This window comes from Salvia splendens, chromosome 12 (assembly GCF_004379255.2).
Source record: "Salvia splendens isolate huo1 chromosome 12, SspV2, whole genome shotgun sequence".
In the NCBI taxonomy this organism is placed as follows: domain Eukaryota; kingdom Viridiplantae; phylum Streptophyta; class Magnoliopsida; order Lamiales; family Lamiaceae; genus Salvia; species Salvia splendens.
This window is the reverse complement of record NC_056043.1, coordinates 6385642-6408292: the sequence shown is the minus strand read 5'-3', so window position 1 is coordinate 6408292 and position 22651 is coordinate 6385642. Positions and strand designations below refer to the sequence as shown.

Genomic DNA, 22651 nt, shown 5'->3' with positions numbered 1-22651 from the left:
ATATGATGAGAAGATTGGTGAAGAGGAGGAGACATTGCTAGAAGATAAAGAGAAGCATTGTGAAAACTTGGGCAGTATGCTTTTATGGACTCTAAATCCGAGACAGAAGTGGAAGATGTATGTGGCGATGATGCTTCCAATTCGGATACTACTGGTGTATCGATTTCGTCTATTGCCTTGCTGGGTGAAAAGCATGGAGTTGAGGAGGATAGAGCTGTAAGTCCGGCAGACTACCAGGTTTCAGCTTCTAAAGAAATATATTGGTCGTGCAGCTCCGATGTGAATAGCATCCTCTCAACAGCGCCTCTGTCTGCTGCTACATTATTGTCAGATGTCGACAGGGATTTCAAGTGTTTGCTGCAGGGACATACACAGGACGAGTGGGACATCTGCTTGGTAAGCAATCATTCCATGCAAGAATATAAAGGGAGACATTCCGTTGTTCGATACGTGTTTGATCCAGGAGGAGACGCCTTGCTAAAGCTTTTGCTTTCAACTCTCGTCAATGGTTCGTGGTTCCCACCTTGAGGACAAGGTGAATTTCAACCGTGGGGGAGTTGATACGATCCCCTTAACATCTAGGAAATCTCAATTATTTATTATCTTTTGATTCGCCATATCTTTTCCATATCTTAGTTTTCTTATTCAATAAGTTAGGGTAGTATTCTACTATTATAAATAGGAGAGCTTGTTATCATATTTAATCATCCAACAATGAATCAATGAATATTATTATTTTGGCCAAATGCCCCGAGTTATGCTTTGAATCCGTAATTTCCTACGCTACCTGCTGCCCGACGGAAGGTCTCCGCGCACAGCCGGAACGTATATCTGATCTGTAGCCGTTGCCCGACGGGTTGGAACCCGCGCACAGCCGCCCAGATCTTTATCTCCGCCGACCCTCACGGGCGCCGGATTATCTTTATCTCGTTATTGTCCGTTTTATCGGATCGTTAGGGATTTAGGTCCTTAACAATGTCTCTATAAAAGAGAGACAACCAAGAATTATTTTGTCCCACATCGAAAGTGGAACATAAACATTCAAGGATGTCTCTATAAAAGATAGACAACCAAGAATGATTTTGTCCCACATCGAAAGTGAAACATAAAACATTCAAGGATGTTTCTATAAAAGAGAAACAACCAAGAATGGTTTCATAAATTCGAAAGCCCATTAAATATATATGGGCTAAAACGAAATATATATGGGCTAAGACGCATGAGGGAGATGCGTCTCTCCCTAAGACGCATGACCCTCATGCGTCGTTAAAAAAAAAACGAAAAAAAAGAGAGACGCATGACCCTCATGCGTCTCTATGAAAGACGCATAATCGTCATGCGTCTCATTAAAAGGAGACGCATGAGGCTCATGCGTCTCTCCCAAACCCGGAACAAATAAAAAGTCTAGAACAAACGAGGAATGCTAACTCTATTCTAGTAGAAAAAACCCTAACAAAAGATCGTCCTATAATGTTAGCATTAGTAATTCTTTGTTAATCATGCCAAAATACATAAAATTGAGTTCCTTCAAATTTAATTGACTGTATTATTTTATTTTCAAATAAAAAAATTGAAATTGAATAGATACTACTCTCATAAAAAGATACTACTCCGTTAAGAGTCAATAATAATAAGGCACAGAAGTTCGTCTCTTCTCTTATACAACAAATTGTCATTCTCTTCTTACTTGACTCTTGTTTGCTAAAGCCCTAAACCCCCCTTTTGTCCAATGACTGAAAAAAATGGTGAAACCAACAACAAGCAGCTCTACGCTTTGCTCAACGTTTCGCCGGAAGCTTCTGATGAAGAAATCAGAAAGGCGTATCGCCAATGGGCCCAAGTTTATCATCCTGATAAACACCAATCTCCACATGTATTCTCTCAAACTTGTGCTCTCCCTTGCTTTCGTTTCCCCTCCTTTGCATTTCCACTCTGATGCTATTTGAGTTATTTATTTGTCGTTTGATGTATCGTCCTGAATTTTTGTCAATAGTTTTCTGATTTATTGTCCAATCGTGGTAATGAATTGTGTTAAAATTTCCTTCTACACATTACCTGAGGTTGAAGGATGGATGTCCTCTGTGGATTATACATTATGAAGTTAGTTGATGATCTTAGGAATTTGATTTTATGTTGCTCTTGTTTATGAGAATTTATCGACAGTACATCAATGGCCACATTATGACTGTAAATGCTACTTTTAACATTGCATACTGTTTTCTCTTAATAAATTGATTATAGTCGTTAAATGGCCAAGTGGTGATCGTATGATGCCCCTAGGTTTGCCGATATTATCGTCAAGGTGCTAAAATACCTGTTAGAACTTGTCACATTATGAACTTCCACATGTATGCCTGGAATTTAAAGTCATAGAATTTTTGTATACATTTAATCCTCTTTACTCTTGTCTATTAAAACCCCCATGTTCCAGCATACACTTCCATATTTTATCATAATCCGTAGGGTACGAAAGCTCCTCTAGTTACCTCGTGAGCTATGGATATATTAAGGATCTCAGTCTGCTTCTATAATGGTCTAAAATCTCTAGCTAGTTTGAGTTTTATCGAATCAGCAATGAAACTTGTTGCCAAAATATTAGAGTCTCAAGCTGCTATACCTATCTTTTTATTTGATTTCATTAACTTACTACTGGGAATAATTAGAAAGCTAGCCTTTCGCATGCCTCACCACACAGCTTTGTTTGATTAAAATAGTTACTAAGAATATTAGGCTACCTTAAAGGATAAATAGTCTTTATCTTATAACATGATAAATACAATACCCAAGGTAAGTGAATATCTACTGAATTTACATGTAAGCAGAAAGTTCTCGATATAAAGAATTTAGTAACATTAGTATTATTCTATTAGACTTACCATTCTTCTTCAGTTAACCAGGACATTGCTTGAAATGTTCACTAAACAATATATTAGCAAGTCACATGCCCATATTAGTAACACCCAGAAATAGCAGGCAGCTTTGAATTTGATTTGATATAAGATGAAACAACAGTAGCAATCTATAAAAACAAAAGAGACTAAATTTTTTTATTCTCTTCATAGTAATGCTAGTGATTCCAGATCTAACAATCTCTAGTCAAACATCTTTGTCATTGTCAAGTGTCAACATACTGCGGGCGCCACTACAATATTTATGGTATAAGGTAATTCAGGTCAGATTTCTACTTTATTGCGTGCATTAACAGGTTAGTAAAGTAATATTTCTTCAGTTAGCTAACCTATGCAAGAATCAGTAAAGTGGCAAGTGTGTGATGTTTTGATGGTCTTCATAGATTTACTCATGGTATCTCTGTGAAACCCTAGTTGGAGTAAATACTTTTGTGAAGTATTATGTTTTGTTTTGAGTTGGTTCAAGCTAGGGCTTTTTGAGGCATGACACATGACTAATATGTTATTTATCTAACATATAATGTGTTTTTCTGTTTAGATGAAGGATATTGCAACAGAGAACTTTCAACGAGTATGCGAAGCTTATGAGATATTAACAGATGAAAATAAAAGGATCATATACGATATCTATGGAATGGAGGGGCTTATTTCCGGCCTGGAGCTTGGCCCTAAACTTGAAAAGGTTGATGAAATCAAGGAAGAACTTGAAAAATTGAAGCGTCAGAGAGAAAAAGAAAAATCCGAACCCAATATCAGATCATCTGGCTCGATTTTGGCAAATTTGTCATGGCCCGATCTTTTAGATGGTGATGGTTTTATGAGAGGGTATGACCTTCACTAAATCCTTTCAGTCTATCAACTTGAATAACATGCTTTGTTTTGAATACTTTTGGAAAACTGTCTGTGGGGGAGAGGGTGCTTGATTTTCTGATTGCTCCACTTTCTGGGAACCTGACGTTGACAATGGATACTTCTATTGCCTCTCTAGTATTTTTAAACTTTTACACTTTCTCTTTTATTCACACATAAATTAGAGGGTTTGTTAGTTTTATTTCCAACCTTCATTTTCAAAACTTACTTTTTCTAATGATGATTAGTTGATTACAAAGGTTTAAATGGTTTTAGTATCAAATAAAGGGTTAATTGCGGAAAAACAACACAATCAGTGTCCAAAATTTCAATTTCCTCACTATTTTTTAATGTTGCAATTACACCATTACATTTAAAAGTTTGCAATTACGACATCCTCAGTTCTTTTGAGTGAACTTTATCAGACATGTAGTACTAGAGCCACACCATCTTATTGCTGAAAAAATTGTGGATATTCTAATTGCAAAAATTTCGAAGGTATTGTTGTAATTGCAACTTTTTAGAAGCCTATGGAAATCGAAACTTAGGTAAAGGCTGCGTCATACAACCTTGTTTGATGAAAACTTTTAGAAGTAAAGATTCATATAGGCCTCAAAACGATAGTACATTTGGCTGATTGTATTGTTTTGTATATTATGCCAACAACCACACTATTATATTATGGTTGGAAATGAATAATAATGTATAAATGGTGGGTCATGTAGAATGACAAAGTAAGATTGATAAACAATGTTGAAAAATATATTTGTTGGTGCTAACTAAAAAGTTGCCGAGTGTAGTTATAGCATTTGATCAATTTCTCTGCCTAATGTATTTAGCTTATGTTCTGCATAATGCCATAATGCTGATCAGAAAAGTTTTCTTAACTCTGTTACCCTGATTTCTTTTATATATTTATATTTATTTTATTTTATTTTATTTTCTAATGTGCTTGCAATATGTCAGGATGGCTATGGCCACTGAAGTTCAATCTCAAATATCTAAGCACACTTCTCTTGATATTGGTGGTAATTTGGCTGTCAATGAAAGATCTGGCGGTGGTGCAGCAACTGCAGTTCTTAGGCATCAAGTATCTTCAGTTTCCTCTGTGGAATTAATGGGATCTATGGGCTTGCAATCATTGGTAGGAATACAAACTTCCCGGTATGACATTGTTTTTCGTGTATTGATAATTTTCTCCTGTTTGGTTTAGATGCCTTATTCAATGTTTTTGCATTATGCTTTCAGCCAGTTATCTGTTCATTCTACGGCATCATTGGGCATTACTGCGTCTTTGAGAGATGGCTCTATGAATCTTTTGAACACCTGGAGCCGTCAACTGTCAGAAACATCAAATGGAAATGTATTTTCCTCTGCATTTATCTTCTATGTATAAGTATAACAACTAACTGCACAATGCTTTTGTTTCTGCATTTGTGAGTGCAGTACAAAAATTTTAATTGCTAGAATGCAAAAGGTTTTTTCTTAATTTTTGGGTAGCCACACATTGGATACATATGAAGTCAAGAGAAACTATTTTGACTTTAAAGTATATAACCTTTCTCCTTCTATCTTATGCTATGCTTCTGCTGTTTTAATTTTACAGATACAACTATCTCTAGGTGAAGAGTCATCTATTGGTATTGGCTGGAGAAAGAAAGAGCAAAAAGTGTCCGCTTCAGGAGGGATTAAGGTGGCCTCCTTTTGCAGTTAAATGGTTTTAGATTTTGATAGTTTATTTAGTCATTTGGGATTTAAGGTTACAAAAAGCTTCAATAAGATAATACACTGTGGGTCTCTGGAAGCCCACACTCTCTCTCCCAGCTTCTGAGATCACAGTTACTTTAAAAAGTGAGAATGAGTTGTTTTCATAGCTATTGTCACAAATGGATGGTTATATGCAGTTTAACATCATTGCATTTTGTAAATTTGATCTAACTATAATTTGTATGATCAATATGCATGTTAGGCATTGCTTAATGTTGCACTGTGTAGTGTGTACTTATTTTTGCACGTAAGAGCTAACTTGTACTCTTTTTAGTCAAATATACTTTCAACATTTTTATACTATTATTTAAAAGATTGGAGCAGTGCAAAATTTGATAATTTCTGTTTTTCTAATTAGTAAAAGTAGCAGACTCTAGTCATTCAAGAGAATGCTATTTGCTTTGAACTCACTTGTAGTTTAGTTTGCTAATAACTTTAGTGTGGGAATGATTTTCAATCAAAGCCATCAAGAGTTATTTGTGCTGCTAGTGATTGCCTTCAAAACAAAATAAAAATGTTTTCTAATTTATTGTTTAGACTTTGTAAATTGTTATTAACTGTTAGTTTAAGATGTTTGTGTATAAAATAAGCTGTTTCTACGTAGAAGTGAGGAGCCACAGCATTGATTTTTTTACACAGATTTCCACTAAATTAAAATGTAAATGTTACTTTCCAGCATATTAAGTTGAGAGCAGTTTAGTTTTCAGTAAAAAATTGTTTCGATTGTTTGACCTGAAGTTATAGAGGAGAGGTACGGTCAAAATTACAATGGAGGTGGATAGGCATTGGAGGTTAGAATGACATAAATATGTAACACTATCCTTAGGATTTTTTTTCCCTCAATGCAATAGATGATGATACCTGTATGCTCTTTTAGACTGGCATAGGGGGATCCATTGACTGTATATACTGTAGAAGGCTTTCTATTACGTCTATCTAAAGACAAATCTCTTACTTCTCATCACCTGTCAATGTAGAACTGATTACTTATTAAGTCATTCATGCAAGTTAGGGTGTTTTTACTTTCTGCTGTCAAACATTTCTCTTAAAACGTGTTTGTCATATCATATGTGTATCATTGGATTCAGTAGTACCAAGAAACTTTTTTCTGTTGCAATGTATAGACCTTTGTTATTTTAATTGTAATATGATCTTATTGTCCTTGCTCTTACTATCTACAGATTGGAACAAGCTCATTTGGAGCAACTGCTAACTTCACTCGCTTCTTCTCCTCTAAATCACATGGTCGAATTGCTGGCACAGTTGGAAGGTGAGTCTTTTGTTGTCTCGATTTACAGAATTTCCAATCTCTGTTGTACTATATGAGCTAGTAGCTACCAATGTTTTGTGCACACTTGGGTTTGCCTTATGTAGTTATGTTGGTAATATACTCACATAGGTCGAGCTGTGTGTCTTTCGCTTTTTACAAAGTCGGCATAATTATTAAGGATGCCAATGGGCTGGACCTGGAACGGATCTTAGATCTTGGATCTTCGGATTTGGACTGGGTCCAAAATCCACGGCTATCCATGACTAAAATGCGTTTTTAGGCGTGCCTAGGTGAAAGGCGGCCTTATACACTTGAGCAGCCTTACCTGGTTTGAATGGGTCCGATGCCTTGATCTTTCTGAGCCACACCGAGGTGCTGCGAGGCACACAGTCTCAAGCTTAGCTCTACGGTTTTGTTTTTATTTATTTTGTTGCTTTTGGGCTTTGTAGGTTCAAAATCTTTTGGTCTTCATTTAGTTATCATCAATTTGATGTGGGCCTCTACCCTAAAATAAAAAAATTTTAAAAAAGAAAGAAAAAATAGTGCTTAATTTTTACTCCCTCCGTTAGCCATTAAATGTCCCATATTTTCTTTTTCGTCCGTCCACCAATAAATGTCTCATTTCACTTTTACTATATTTGGTAGGTGGACGGGGGTGGCAAAATGGGTAGCAGGTAATGGGTAATTCCCATCCCGACCCGATACTCGCTACCTGACGATAGCGGGAAACGGGGCGGGACTGGGTAGTAGGTTTTAAAGTTTTGCGGGTACGGGTATACCCGATACCCGCGTGGGTATACCCGATAATCCCAATAATACCCGACATTTTAAGGATTAAGGTTTTCAATTTTTTTTATTTTAGTTAATTAGTTTCAAATATTTAATGCCCTATGAACTTTATTTCTATTTTTTTCTCATTCTATATACAACACAATGCACACACATATATTATGGATAGCACATGCATGTATACTATATGTACACCCACATATATAATGTCCGTCATTAGGAGCTCCATTTAAGTTCGACATGGGTTTTAAGAAATATAAAAAAAGTGGGTGGAAAAAAATAGTAGAATGTGACACCTATTTTTATATATTGGTTTTATAATAAAATGTGAGTGGAATGAGTTATTGGAATGTGGGATCTACCTACCATTTATAGTAAAAGTGAACCGTGACTCCACTCGCGGACGGACTAAAAAAGTAAACCGGGACTCCTGATGACAGACGGAGGGAGTACTATTTATATACAATTGTAACGATAAATGACAGTAGACACATATATTGGTACACATATATTGTGTACACATAGTGACACACACATTACCTCAAATGATGCCAGCGGGTTTGGGTACCCGCAACTGCTGGTTCGGGATACCCGTATAACCATACGGGTCGGGACTGGGTAGTAAAATATTGAGCTTTTCGGGTTTGGGTACCCGCAAAATCGGGTTCGGATACCCGCGGGTACCCGTTTTGACTCCCCAAGGTGGACCCCTCATTCCACTAACTCATTTCACTCACATTTTATTATAAATCTAATATATAAAAGTAGGACCTACATTCCACTAACTTTTTCTATCCACTTTTCTTTACAAAGTCAAACAATTTCTTAAAACCCGAGCCGGTCAAATATGGGACATTTATTCATGGACGGAGGGAGTATGTTTTTACGCGTTTCATTGTTACTAGGCATAATTTTGGTGTGTTTGTGATTTACGCCTCGATCTTATGACTCGAGGGGCTAATGGAAAACCCCTGCCATCTCTAATAAATAATGTTGATGAGTCAAAAAGGACCATTTGTCATGCATTTGTGTGTTTGCAAACACATCAAAATTATGCCTAGTAACAATAAAACGCGTAAAAACATACTCCCTCCGTCCATAAATAAATGCCCCATATTTGACCGGCTCGGGTTTTAAGAAATTGATACAATAGCGTGGGATATCATATTTCATGATAGTTGCTCTAATAACCTCAAAGTTTCATTGTCGTCATAATATAGGTTAACAACGATGTTATCATGCAAATACAGGAATATTTATTATAGTACTCCACTAAAGACTAAAATGCTCCACTTATTCTAACTGTTGTAATTCACGTGCTACATCTTCTGCAGTGATGCACTTGCACTTGAAATTGGGGGTGGAAGAAAGATATCTAAATTCAGTACTATTCGGATGTTATACTCCATTGGAGTTCAGGTATACATATGTTACATAAAAAATCTTCGTTGGTCGATTTCTGGTTGCACAGTAAAACCTTTTTCCTTCTTTTTTTCCTTTACCTTTTCAATAATATCCTTTGATTTATGTTTTTTTTGCATGAATATATTTCTGATTGTTTACTTTGTCAATGATAGGGGCTAATCTGGAAGTTTGAATTGCACCGTGGGGGACAGAAGTTAGTGATTCCTGTAAGTTCATAAAAAACATATTCTTATATCACTCAAATGGTCATGTATCTGGTCTTGGTTCAGGAACAACTTCTTCTTGTGGCCGAATAATATTTTTACTGTCACTTTTTTTTGTCTAAAACCGTTAGACATGTCTAGGGATGTCTAGGGATTAATCCTACAAGGTCCGGATCCAAATCCAAAAAATTGGCTCTACTCCGATCCGGTCTAGATCCATAGGTATGGATCCAAAAGAATGAGACCCTGGTCCAGATCTATAGGGTCTCAGATCTCGGCCAGATCCATATTTTTTCAACTTCGAAAGAAATCCTAAATTAACTAATATTCACAATAACACTACATTGATAATCTAAATCCATTATGACATATTTTCTTGATTAGTAGAACTTATAAACCTATATTCTTGAAAATGTTTAAAGGAAATGAGCCCACAATCTGATTTATTTCAGCACATAAAACAAGGGTCTAAGGCCAATCTCATGTGGTAGTGTATGTCAGATAATTATGTCTATTGAAACGAAAAGTACAAATTGCACAAGCTTATGTCAATCTAATGCGATAAAATACGAGCCATACTGTTCAAATTTTGAGAACTCAATATATGCCCATACCTAACATCAAATAAAACAGCAGAATTAAGTTCAAACAATTATCACCATCCACTTTTTCTGAATAGTAGCACTTGTATAGCTTCGGCTGGATGCCCGAGAGGTTATGGTGAGTGTAGGCCGCAGCAGGACAGCTGCTGTCTAGAGAGAAGATGCAACCGAAGGATGGCCGCAGCAGCATCGGTCTTGGGGCTGAATATGGGATCCCCGCAGGGGTAGCTGGCGGTAAGGGTGATGGTGGGGTTGCTGGAAAGTTGAGGAAGGGTTTTGCGGTTAGGTTGTGGATTGTGGAATGAGTGGAAGTCGGGAAGATTCCTTGCTGGAGCAGCTGAGGAAGAATCAAAGGGTTGGGATACTACACTGTAAAATAAAAATAAAAATTATAAATTCAATGGATCTTGGTTCGGATCTGGACCAAATCCGCGTCTAAAAAGTATAAAAATGTATATTCCAGGTCCGGGCCCGGAAATTAAAGATTTGATCCATATTCCCTGTCCTATTTTGAAATATCTATATCCTGAAAAACGGATCTGATCAACAGATCCTGAATGGGTCCGGGATCCATTGCCATCCCTTTACATGTCAACAATTTCGAAAGGACTGATAAATATAACAAGAAAACTAGCTACTACTACCTAAGCTAAGTTAAGTAAGAAAAAGGAATGGATGTCTGGATCATGTGATGGAAAAGCTGGATTGCGTCTATAATTTAACAGGGGAGAAAATATTGTTTTGCTTCCTTTTCTTGGAACAATAAGTCTGTGGTTGTTTATCTTTATTTGCAGTATGAATAGTTATGATGTTGTAATTCCTTAAGACAGCATGCAAAAAATGTGATTTACACCCTTTTCATATCAATTGAAATCCTTCATATTATCTTGCTGATATACTTGTATAACTGATGATGTGCAGATATTGTTGTCCCATCATTTGAATCCAGTCTTTGCAACCGGAGCATTCGTTGTTCCCATATCGCTGTATTTTACGCTTAAGGTTTTCCTCAATACATAAAGTGATTTAATTACTCTCTGGCCTCTGCTGGATTTATACTAGATTTTGGAGTACTTCTCTCTATTCATCAAATTACATATTGGCTACTTATATAGCAAGTTCTGATGATGCTTAGAACTTGTATCACTGAGATGTCCACTTGAACTGCCTCCTTTTATTTTCTTCTCCTTCATTTGAGTTGTATCAACTGAATTTTTTTACAGATATTTTAGATAATACCCTTTTCTGTACTTTCAGAACTTTGTTTTCAAGCCTTATTATATAAGATGGGAAAAGCAAAAGTCACTGGAGAACCTTGAGAAGACCAAAAATCAGGTACAAATTCTGGGAAAAAAAAGTCAACAGCTGGATGGAATTAGATGTGTAATCTTATAAAAAGTAGTCTGGCTTTTTGTGACTTCCAATTATAATGTGCAATTTTATCTTTCTGTGCTGTCCATTAGTTTTCTGCAGCATAATGCTTTCTTAACTTCATCTATGAATTAATTGTTACATGATTCATATTTACCATCTAGCAAACCTCTTAATTTGGTCGATCTTTGGTTATCTCTATATGTACTTGAGGAATTAATATGTTTTTCGCACATGTTTACTGATTGGCCATATGTATAAAACTGTACGTAGAATTGTTTCAATTTGGTCTCAACCTTACAATTTGTAGCAAATTGAGATTTGGGTGGTACTCCTATAATTTATTTTTCCCAAAGTTAAGGCAAACGTCACTATATATAAAACTGTACGTAGATTTGTTTCAATTAGGTCCCAACCTTACAATTTGTAGCAAATTGACATTTGGGTGGTGCAATTTATTCTCCCAAAGTTACGTCAAACATTAATGTTTAACTCCTAACAAATCCCCCTTCAAAATATTATTCTCTCTATTGCAATATTTTATAACATCCTTATCTAAGGGCTAGCAATTTCCGTAACCGTTACATTTTTCATTTCAAGTAAACGTGATAAAAAAAAATCGTGGTAAGTGTTATCACTACACGCATGAAAATGAAATGAATTTTTACATGTTAACACAGCATGAAACAAAAAACGATTATGAAATTAATTCGATTAATTTTTTTTATAGTAATATTAATAGGTAGTACATAATTTAGTTATTTTTTAATGTTACTGTGTCACTAGCAGGTCGTTAATAGGTTGTGTAACCTAATGATTTTTTTTGTCATGTTTGAGTTTGACAAGTTGAAGAGATGCATTAATTTTTGTGTCGTTGTCGTATTGAGATGATAAAGGAATGAAAACAATTAAGTTCAAACACTGAACCTTTATTTTTGTGTTGTAGAATTGAGTTGCATCAAGAACTTCAGTCCTACTTCATGATATCTGGGGTTTATATTTAATTTTTTGTACATGGATAACTCCTATAATAGATTTCTTGATTTATATTCCTAGAGCTCTATTATGACTTAAGTCACAACTAAAGTATAACAAGGGGAGGCTGAATTCGGTCTGAGTGTTTTCGACAGTGGTAATAATGGTGGGTCATCTAAATTTTTTAATGTACCTGGAGTAGTCTTGTTAAGTACTATTTGGTCCTTGCTGAAACGAGTTTACAGATCTTCTAGATGTTGTATCTGACTAAAAAAGAATCTCTGTATTTCTCTAGCCTCCTACCCCATCTGAGCCATATTACATAACTTCTTGTTTGTTGCTCAGGTTGAAGAGTCAATAGCTGCTGCTATGAAAGCCCAGCAGCTATTGCAGAATGTTGCCAATAGGAAGAAGATAAAACAAGAAGAACTGGGTGGATTAGTGGTTGTTCAGGCACTTTATGGAAGTCAGAAGGCTCTGCTGAACAGACATAGATCGGACGAAACAGGAGATGGAGTGCCTTCACAGATCATAGATATTACAGTACCGCTAAATTTTCTTGTTACCGATTCTGGGAAGCTCAAGGTTTGTTTCTGCAAATATTTATTGCAAATCTTGCATGCAAATGGCCAGGATAGATGATGAATTTTATTCAATGTTATTTTACATGAAAGTCATATATTTGTGGTAATCTTTCTTGCTAAATTACATATTATATGGCATTCTAGTAGTGCATGTGAACTGGGGATAAAATTCATTTGGGAAATACATTAGAAAATAACCTTTTTATATTTTGCACATTTTCGGCAATCACCTGAATTGTTGTCAACAAAAAGTGTATTGAGGGCTGTGGGAGGTAGACATCATTAACTCAAGTAAATATTTAGGGTTGATATTGTGGTTGTTGTAGGAGAATGTCAACAGCATTTCTCTAGACAAAAATGGTGAGATCTATTTAGCAAAGGCAATAACATAGAAGCTTAAAACGAATTCCAGGCCTTTTAAAAGCATTGATTATTAGTACCGGTGAAGTGAATATCATTATTTTCAGATTGTTCTAATTTTACTTAATTTCCGATTCCTTTTGTTATTTGAACTAGTTCTTTAGTTGCTGGTCTATAAACATAGCATCTCACCTGAGCATGATTTACCTAATGATTAAGCTGGTAATAGTGCTTACTCTTTGTTCAGCTACACGAAGGTGTGAAAAAATCTGGAATCATGGGCTCTTGTGATCCTTGTCCCGGAGAACCAAAGCAGTTGTATGTCAAGTATACATATGATGCAAACATACACGAGGTAGGCGCTTGATTGTCACCCTCCAAAATCTCAAAGTGGTTACAGTTGATGATTATGATGAGCTGCTAATTTCAACAGGTTACAGTTGGTGATTACGACGAGCTGCTAATACCACAAGAAAGCCACAAAGTCTAAAAACGGGTGTCTATACATTAGGCCTTACAGGATATGTGACCAATGAGCACCGAGCCCATGTGTCTTGCCTGTTTCTCTGCATGACTGTTTCATACCCTTTATAGGTATCTTATCTGATTCACCAAAATTCTGTGGCAAATTTAGATGCCACATTATGTATTTTTCCACAATTTATGATTTTACCATATGGATTCAATAAAGTAGCACAGGTTCTTGCTATTATTATGGCATTCTTTTTCTACATAATATCGCGGTGTTTGCTTGGAGTAAGTTGGAGCCATGTGTGGAGCTTAGATTGTTTCACTGATGAAAATATTTATGTTCTTATGCTTCAATGATCTTTAAGTAAGACTAACAATTTTGGACACAACATGGAATGAAACCACAACAGGAACACACGAAATTTATGGGTTGATGTCAAGACTTTATTGTATTCGTGTCTTATTGTGTCGATACAATAATGTCATGTCGGATTCAAGTGACCAATTATCATATTTTAATTCTTTATCATGTGTTTTTTTCTCTGTCAACACGAATTAAATCGTGTTATGAAAAAATGATAAATCTCACTATCAATTTGGAGTTGGCTCAGTTACATTTGGATCTAAACTAATGTATGGGGAGAAGTAGTTCTTCAAATAGAAGTCTTCTGAAAGAAGTATAAATACCAACTATTTCTACTCCTTAACTTATAGGATACAAAAAGAATTCACTCTCTTTGATGAAATATGGCAAATATCGAAGCACATATTTTCACCTATTTTCACATGTTATATAGTGTGAATAAATTTTCGGGTAAAAGGGAAAACAAATTCGTATAGTCCCTTCCCTCTTTTACTACTTTTCACTCCAGCTCATGATAATATTACTCCTCATAAACGGTGATGTGATAATATTTTTTTCATAGTACCATATTCAACCTAGAGAAGATCAGATATAAAATGTGTAAACCACAAAAATGTGATTAAAAAATCGTTTCTTGTCTTTCCTTTTTAATGTTAAATTTGCAAGTTGATGATCACAAATGCTACAAAAGGACATAATTAAGCTTGAATAGATAACAATGAATGTTAACCACCAAATAATGAACATCAAAGCTACAAAAGATTGTTATCTTAATAAGATAAATATTCAAACGAATGTGCTTGCCAGAGAAAAATGTTCAGATGAATGTAATCGACGACAGATGCTTCTTTCCTACGTAGCATTTGTCGTTTTGATGAAGTATCCGAGAACTACACCCAGCACGCCGATAAGGATTGCGATTACGAGAGATATGCCACCCTTTTTGCTTTCTCGCTTCAAGAGTTCCTAACACGCCAACACAGAACCTAATTAGTTACTCTTTAATCACAAACACTGTTATTCGATAAATAAACTGCACAAACCGAAAGGTTGCTAGTATTTTGGGTTCAGCATAGTGCTCATCAAGTGTGTGCATGTGCCTACTCAACACACACAGCACAAAACACAGATGGAGATGATAGCATGGGATGATGTGAAGAGAAAAGTTAAGAGTTCATGAAAAATCTTGAGTGAATAATATCTGATGTTGAAGGCAAAGATGAAGGGCACATAGTAAATGATTAATTCCTCTTTGCTTTAGGATGCAACTATCTATATCCAGAATTACTATACCACATACTTATATAAATGCACAAAAGATTAAAATAAAAACTCAGCCAATCCACAGTTAGGCTATTAATCTGATATCTCCACAACTTAAAAATGCAATCAATATGAAGTCAGTACCATATCACTACAAGAACAATACCATACTACACCACTTAACCAATGCCAGCCATTTGATAAGATAGGCAGCAAGAACAATAAGTATTAAATCATTACAAGGAATCAGTCTTCACAGCATGAAATATCAATATATGTGGTGGGAATTTTAGATAACATAAGGATCTAACCAATTCTTGCTGAAGTTTGTTACTCCTTTGGATTGCAGTGGCTTTCTCCTCCGTAAGTTTGGAAATAAGAGATTGTGCCTAATATTCAAAAATACAGAAATGATCTCATGAATATGACAAAATAGATAAATTTATCGTTTAATACAGGAAGGAGAAAACCAACAACTGGAGGTTATCCCACTAAACCTACAAGAAGCTTCAAGCAATGTAATAATACTCCCTCCCTAATGCAAAAAATGAAACAAGCAAACAAGAAATAATATACTCCCACCATCCCATAATAACATGAATAAATCTTTGGCACAAATTTTAAGAAATCTACTATTTATAAGTATTGTTTATAAAATAAAAAAGTAAGCTATAACACATACACACTATCATTTAAAAATACAAAGAAAGTACACAAGGTGGACTCCCTTTGCGGTAATGAATCATGGTAATCAATTAAAAGTGGTAAGTAGACTGCACAAAAAAACGAAACCCCCACATACACATACATGATGAGCAGAGTTAATAAGTTAAAGGAATGTGCCATATTACTTGAGTGCAAAATGAGTAATTGTAAAATAGAAACACTAGAAATTATTGCAGAAACCTCAGTGGAATTATCCACCATTCTGTACTTTTGTGAACCCTCTTCTGATCCATCTGCATCAGAGGATGATTGAGGTGGTGCAATGTAAACCACTTTCAACTTACATTCTTCAACATGACCTTGCTCCTTGGTAAACTACACAGATCAACAAACAAGACATCCACTGGCAATCAACAAGCCTAGCTGGATAGTAATTTCACTTATCAAACATAAGTTACTTCCGAACCAACCATTTACAGCCTAGGGTTCTTCTAAAAGATATTTATGTATTTACAGCCTAATTTAACAATTTCTAAAAATATTTTATTATTGTTTGAACTCTTACTATTTATCTTATGACTTTACGCATTACTACTACTGAACATTAATGGCACTTTAAATTGTACTTTCTTTTCTACCTGGAGTAGAACTCTTTCTGCTATTTAGGTTAAACTAAAGTGCATCGTAATACAGTATGAAAATGGAAGATGATATGAAAAGTATTATGAGATGAGCATGCACGACCACTACCAAATGAAAATGTAACAAGACTGTACTCAACCAGCTATTCTTTACAGCTTGGAGTGTGGGGCAACAAATGATAAGATGATTGTATCAGGGATGCAAAAATGTTCATATTGATGTTGAGAAAACACACAAGGATAAGATATTTAAGTTGAAAAGATTTATGTGTCCAATAGGTAAAGAGAGGCACCAGAGATGATTTGATATGTGTACAGGATAATACTAAACATGATCGAATATCTATTAATCATATTGGTATGTAAGTAGAAAGCATGGAACAGAGAAGCCATCGAACTGGATGAAGGTATAAAGGATCCCTCTACACATTGGTTAAGCAATAATGTATCGTGTTAAATGAATACTATCTGAGAAACCGACAGAAAGCTTTTTGAGTGTGATAGTGGTGAAAAGTGATGAGAGTACACTCAATATTAAAGAATGGTCATTGAGAAAAGCGTTATAGCATATTTGTCGAATTGTGGAAAGTCAGTAAGAATGAATTAGCGATCAGATTATGCAGTATTAACACTTGAAGGTTCTACTATATTATTCTACAATGCATTTTCTAGGCTCTTTTCATATGTGATCAATATTTATGTGCACTCTCTTGTCAGTACTAGCAGCTAAAGACCAAATTACGATAATTAATAGCAGCAAAACTTACCATTTCTGGAGTGATATCTTTAGGATTTGTGTCGGGGCTCGTCACAATACTCTGAAGCAAAAACTTATCCTTGCATTGCATATCAATGGGAGCTTCCCTTTGTGCTTGCATTGTGACTACAATAAGTAGGAACAATATCAAAATTCATCAAAAAATGTTTTTTAGTTTAACTACGAAACAATATATGACAAGACAAGATAAGAAACATGTAAAATTCAAATACCAACGGAAGACATTAGAAAGGAGAAATGAATATGCTATTCAATTATATTTCTCAAAGTATAGATACTAAATAGCAAAAGCAAGGACACTCCTGCATGATGAATTACCATTGATTTCGCATGATGAACGGGGCAATATAATTCCTGTGTTTGGTCTGACGCAATATTTCTTAGGATTTGTCGTCTTAACCTAAAACAACAAATTAGTTCATATAACTTTCTCAAGTTAAAAGAATAAAATCAACAAAAATGTGACTTGAAACACAAAATTCATCCAAAAAAGGTTGAGAAAACGCACCTTAAAAGCCACATGATCATCAGTTTGATTCGATGCTTGAATGAAGCAAAAGATCTGCCTGTTTACTTGAACTAAAACAAACCATTGAAAATAAGAAAACGATCACAAAACTTATGAAAAGGAAACAATGAAGGAGCTACGTACATGGGAATTTCAATTCCAGTGGTTCGACGCTAAGAAGCTCCCCAGAACTCATTTTTTTTCCAAAATTTTAGTTCAAATTGAAAAGAAAATTTGCAGTGAGTTTTTATGTGGAATTTCCTTTTTTTCATTTTGCATTTTGCATTTTTCGGTTGTATGATCAATTGGTTAAAGAAGAATATGGGGTGATCCGAACATTTCTCGAAAGCAAACATGACAATTGACGAGGGAAAAAGAGTGATATTTTCTTACTTTCTCTGTAATCCCATTTCATTGGGTAGATTCATTTAAGGGAATAAAAAAAATCTATGATGATAAACTATAGTCATCTTGATAAACAATACTTGGTCTGTTCAATTAATTAAATTTCACTGTTTATACGTTTCATAATATTCAGTCGCAATTAATAAAATAAAATAGAGGGAAAAAATAAATAAAACTAAATTTGTTGCGTCCGGTCCAAATATATAAATTCAATTTATTTGGATCAATGTTTCGGGAACCTGAACACAGTTCATGGATGGTTAGTGTAATAATTTATTTATTAGGGTATTTGTAGCGGCTGCCGTTGCAGATGGCCTGTCGAAGACGCCCACTAGCCGACCCGCAAGTGGGCGAATCAAGTCAGACAATCTCCATCCAAGGGCCGGATAGAACTAATGTCCATTTTCTTCAATGTCACGATGGAGGACACTTTTCGTATGACACCGGTCCAATTACAATCCCACCTTGACGAGATTCAGCTTCTGAAGGCTAGACGATGTCGCCCCACTTAATGATCTGCCTAAGGGAATCTTCTAGGATTTTAATTGTGTAATTTTTATTTTCTAGTATTTTATTAATGTGTTTTTTTTCTTTCTAAGATTTAAATTGTGTTTGTTTTAAATTACGCAATTTTTAATATTTAGGATTTTAAATTGTAATTTTTGGTTTTTAATGAAATGTTTTATAATTTATTTTTATCAGATGTTGCATTTTAAATTGAAGAATAAGGATCCGTGAATAGTGAATGGATGAGATAGATAAAGAATGAAGGTTTAGAATGTCTCTTAATTATGAAATGGAGGAAAAAATGATTATGAAATCTATAAATAGTGAATAGATGAATAAAAGATAGGGGTGTGAATGCACTTACTATTGTATTTTGATAGTAATTTCTTGTTTCTAGTAATTTCTAGTTCTTTTACTCCATAATCCCAATACTACTTTCACAGTAGTTTCTTGTTTCTAGTACTTTCTAGTTCCATTACTCCATAATCCTAATACTACTTTCATATCTTAATATCTATGTGTTGATGTTGCCGCGTAACGACAAAACTCGCGAAGTTGACTTCATTTATTTTTCTAAAACCAAACATATAAAATACTTTGAATATGTGTCACAAATAATTATCAATCAAAAAATAGAAGCATAGTATACTAGTAGAAACATGATTGGCACGACTAACTTCTACGAGAATGTAAAGGTTTTACAAACTATTTTACATATCCATAACTAATACTAGTACATTAATGTGGCCCGCCACACAATGACATTTTTGTAAATAATTATAAAAGTCAATGCAATAAATTAATAGTAATAGTTAGTGCTAAGATAATTTTACTTAATTACCCTTTTCTCAATTTTTTACCTCAAATTTCAATATCAACTGAGACTCGTACATAACACAACTTATGCTATGAATATAAATTATTATACTAAATGATCATTATATTTTTGTGTACAATTGAACTATAAAATATTATTTTTCACATTATGTCATATTGTAAATTTGCCTTCTTATTTCACCAACCCTTTAACAGAATTTGAATCTGAAAAATATATTGGAGATTCAATTTAAAAAATAGAAATTCGATTGATATAATATTGTAGTTTTAAATTACTTTTGTTTACACTACAATAAAGATTCATTACTTTGAAGGAGTCTATAGTATCATACTTTATACTACTAATATTTATAAATGTAATACCTCGTGCATAGTAACAACTTATTTGGTATAGTTTATTTATTTTTAATAATATTTTTTTAAACAAAATTTATATATTTGTTTTGGTTTTTGTGTTTAAGAATTTGATTTCCAAATGTCTTAAAAGTTGTCCAGCATAGAGTGAGAGTGCGCACTAGCAAAAAGGTACTTATATAAGGTCCAATTACTTATGGTTTGACTTATTTATCTCCACCATAAATTTTATATTTTAATTAAGAATAATACTATGTTTTTCTATATATACTTTTAATATTGAAAATATCTACCTAAAAATAATTGTACAGTTTAATGTTTACATCTATTTTATTTATAAGTTATTTAAATATTAATGTTAAGTATAGTAGTATACTTTAAATATTTATAGAATTTTAATATCATGAAGATATTTATATTCTGATTTCAAAAGTAATTTATACATATTAAACAATTAAAATAATAATATATACTAGAAAATAAATAACTGTAAAAAAAGAAAAATCAAAAAGTAAGCAAACATAAAAGAAACGTATTTATATACTGACTTGAAAAGTAACTATATATACTAAGCAATTAAAATAATAAATAGAAGTATAAAAAAAATAGAAGAAGAAAGCAAACATAAAAGAAACGAAAAGGATTTCAAAGTTCAATTTTTCCAAGAAATTTAATGACTTAGTTTGTTATTTGTGCACAAGGGTATATTAGTCTAAAAAATATTGATACTTTTAAGATGAACTAATTTCAAGTAAATTAGCATTTAATGTACTAGAGTATTTTTTACAATTTTTTAGTTTTATGGCCAGCTGGCCATTTAGCATCACTCAATTAAAAATTCTATTTGATCAATCAATAATTCTCAAAATAATCTATCTACTTTTTTATATATTAGATCTCAAGCATATAAATAAAAAAAAATCTTCGATGAGAATAGTTCACTACTTGATCTATTTAATTTTTTAGATTAGATGTCAAGTTAATTAAAAAATATATTTGATCAATCAATAATTCTCAAAATAATCTATCTATTTTTGTATATTAGATCCCAAGCATATAAAATTTAAAATATATTTGTATAATATGAATACAGCATAAGATTTACCGTATTTGTTTTTATTTTAATTTTGCACTTTTACAGACTCAAATTAAATGTTGACCTAATTACGTGTATGTATTTTGACAAACAACTAGAAGCCAATAAATTGAAAGCCAAAAACAGAAAAAATAGCTACAATTTTTTTTTGAAATTATTTTTAAAAACTTTGATTAATTGTATATTCACTATTTATTGAACATGTAAACAACGAATAACAACAAATTGTCATTGATATAAGGAATAAGGAAAATCATTGAATTAATGGATGAAATATTTTTTTTTCTTGTAACATGAAAAAACTAAAAACTATAAATGAAATGAAATCAAACAAAATAACTATTTATATAATTCAATCTAAATTGATAATATGAATATCATGTCGACACTCCAGTTTATAATGAACTTCAATATTTTGATAAAGAAATTGATAAAATCAGTTGAGAAAAAGCCGGTCAAACTCCATTAAAATATTTATATGTTAGAATTTTTAAATATGTTAAAAGCAATTTAATAAATAAATAATAGAATTAATAAAAACAGTTGGAAAAAAACTGGCCGAACTCCAGTAATTAGAGTACTATGTGTGTTGAATTTTACACAATTATCTTTTCACATACGAATAACAGAATATTTTTTATAAACTGAATCTAATATATAGGAAATAAATATGAAAGTTGCAATTATTTTCTTTACCGTGAATTGATGGGATACGAACTAAACAACTAAACAATAATTGCGAGCCCAATAGCAGTGACGGCCCATCAGCCCAAAACCCAAGAAAGAGTATCAGTTCGGCACAACCAAAGAGTTCGGTCACAGCCTATAGCTCGGTAGTATCAGTTCGGCACAACCAAGGAGTTCGGTCACAGCCTATAGCTCGGTAAAAGCCGACCAATCGAGCTCAACTCTCAGATCGGCAAAAGCTGATCGGCAAAGTTCAGCAGTTCGGTCTCAGTATTCGACCGAACAAGGAGATAGTGGACCCATGCAGGATCTCCACGACCTCCATTACACCCACGATCTATTTAGTGGTATTAAGCAGTTATCAACCCCCCTACCAGGGCTGCAAACCACGATCTTAGTTCGAATGTATAAATAGAACTTAGATCAGATAGACGAAGGTTAAGCTCTCTAGATCCAGAATCTCATATAGCAAATCAGTATTGTAATCTGTAAGCTCGATCAAGCAATACAAATTTGCCCTCTATTCTTCCCGTGGACGTAGATTTACCTCAGTAAATCGAACCACGTAATTTTCCGTGTTGTGATCTTCATTTATTACTTGCATTTATTCCCATCAAAAATTCGCTAAATCATCACTGGCGCCGTCTGTGGGAAACAGAGAACCAAAACTGTGATAAAAGCGAGTTTTTGATCCTCTTCCACCAAAAAATGCGTACCAGATCACATAATACCCATACTTCCGTCCGTGATGAACGTGAGGAAGCTAGTCCAGCCCGTAGGTCTGGAAAACAGCCTCGGGAGAAATCTGCCTCCAGTTCTCACGGTGAAAGAACAAACCACTCAAAAAGTCATCGCACCGAGCCTCCCCAGCAGCTCGCTTTGAATGAGGCTGTCAAGTTGTTCTTGGCTGAGAAGCAGGATGAGTTCTTAACATTCCTGCAAAAGAGCCAGAAGCCGGAGAAGAAAACGG

The 22651-nt window shown here is 34.1% G+C and overlaps 2 protein-coding genes across 3 annotated transcripts; one reads left to right on the top strand and one right to left on the bottom strand.

Moving 5' to 3' along the window:
* Nucleotides 1-1649: 1649 nt before the first annotated feature.
* On the top strand, nt 1650-13813 carry LOC121758009 (chaperone protein dnaJ 13-like). Its single transcript, XM_042153449.1, has 13 exons — nt 1650-1873; nt 3448-3734; nt 4725-4922; nt 5007-5121; nt 5365-5451; nt 6707-6795; nt 8919-9003; nt 9162-9215; nt 10736-10816; nt 11072-11149; nt 12506-12745; nt 13352-13459; nt 13538-13813. Exons 1-13 carry the CDS (start codon nt 1730-1732, stop codon nt 13592-13594), a joined length of 1623 nt encoding a protein of 540 aa, XP_042009383.1. The 5' UTR covers nt 1650-1729; the 3' UTR covers nt 13595-13813.
* Nucleotides 13814-14622: 809 nt separating this feature from the next.
* On the bottom strand, nt 14623-18186 carry LOC121756946 (vesicle-associated protein 1-1-like). Of its 2 annotated transcripts, XM_042152383.1 has the most exons (7): nt 17940-18186; nt 17796-17866; nt 17606-17687; nt 17277-17392; nt 16109-16243; nt 15514-15591; nt 14623-14905 (listed from the first exon to the last, which is right to left on the bottom strand). In XM_042152383.1, exons 1-7 carry the CDS (start codon nt 17989-17991, stop codon nt 14792-14794), a joined length of 648 nt encoding a protein of 215 aa, XP_042008317.1. In that variant the 5' UTR covers nt 17992-18186; the 3' UTR covers nt 14623-14791. The 2 variants fall into 2 exon arrangements, 1 of the variants encoding a protein (XP_042008317.1); XR_006041135.1 differs by having other exon boundaries at nt 14835-14905; nt 15514-16243.
* Between the last annotated feature and the right edge of the window lie 4465 nt (nt 18187-22651).

Excerpts from the sequence above, each read along its gene's own strand:
- LOC121758009 (XM_042153449.1), top strand. The coding sequence starts at position 1,730 with ATGACTGAAAAAAATGGTGAAACCAACAACAAGCAGCTCTACGCTTTG. Across the intron at positions 9,004-9,161 it reads TATACTCCATTGGAGTTCAG|GGGCTAATCTGGAAGTTTGA; the intron begins GTATACATATGT and ends TGTCAATGATAG. Across the intron at positions 9,216-10,735 it reads GACAGAAGTTAGTGATTCCT|ATATTGTTGTCCCATCATTT; the intron begins GTAAGTTCATAA and ends GATGATGTGCAG.
- LOC121756946 (XM_042152383.1), bottom strand. The coding sequence starts at position 17,991 with ATGAGTTCTGGGGAGCTTCTTAGCGTCGAACCACTGGAATTGAAATTC. Across the intron at positions 15,592-16,108 it reads TGGTGGATAATTCCACTGAG|GCACAATCTCTTATTTCCAA; the intron begins GTTTCTGCAATA and ends TTTGAATATTAG. Across the intron at positions 14,906-15,513 it reads ACAAACTTCAGCAAGAATTG|GAACTCTTGAAGCGAGAAAG; the intron begins GTTAGATCCTTA and ends TTGGCGTGTTAG.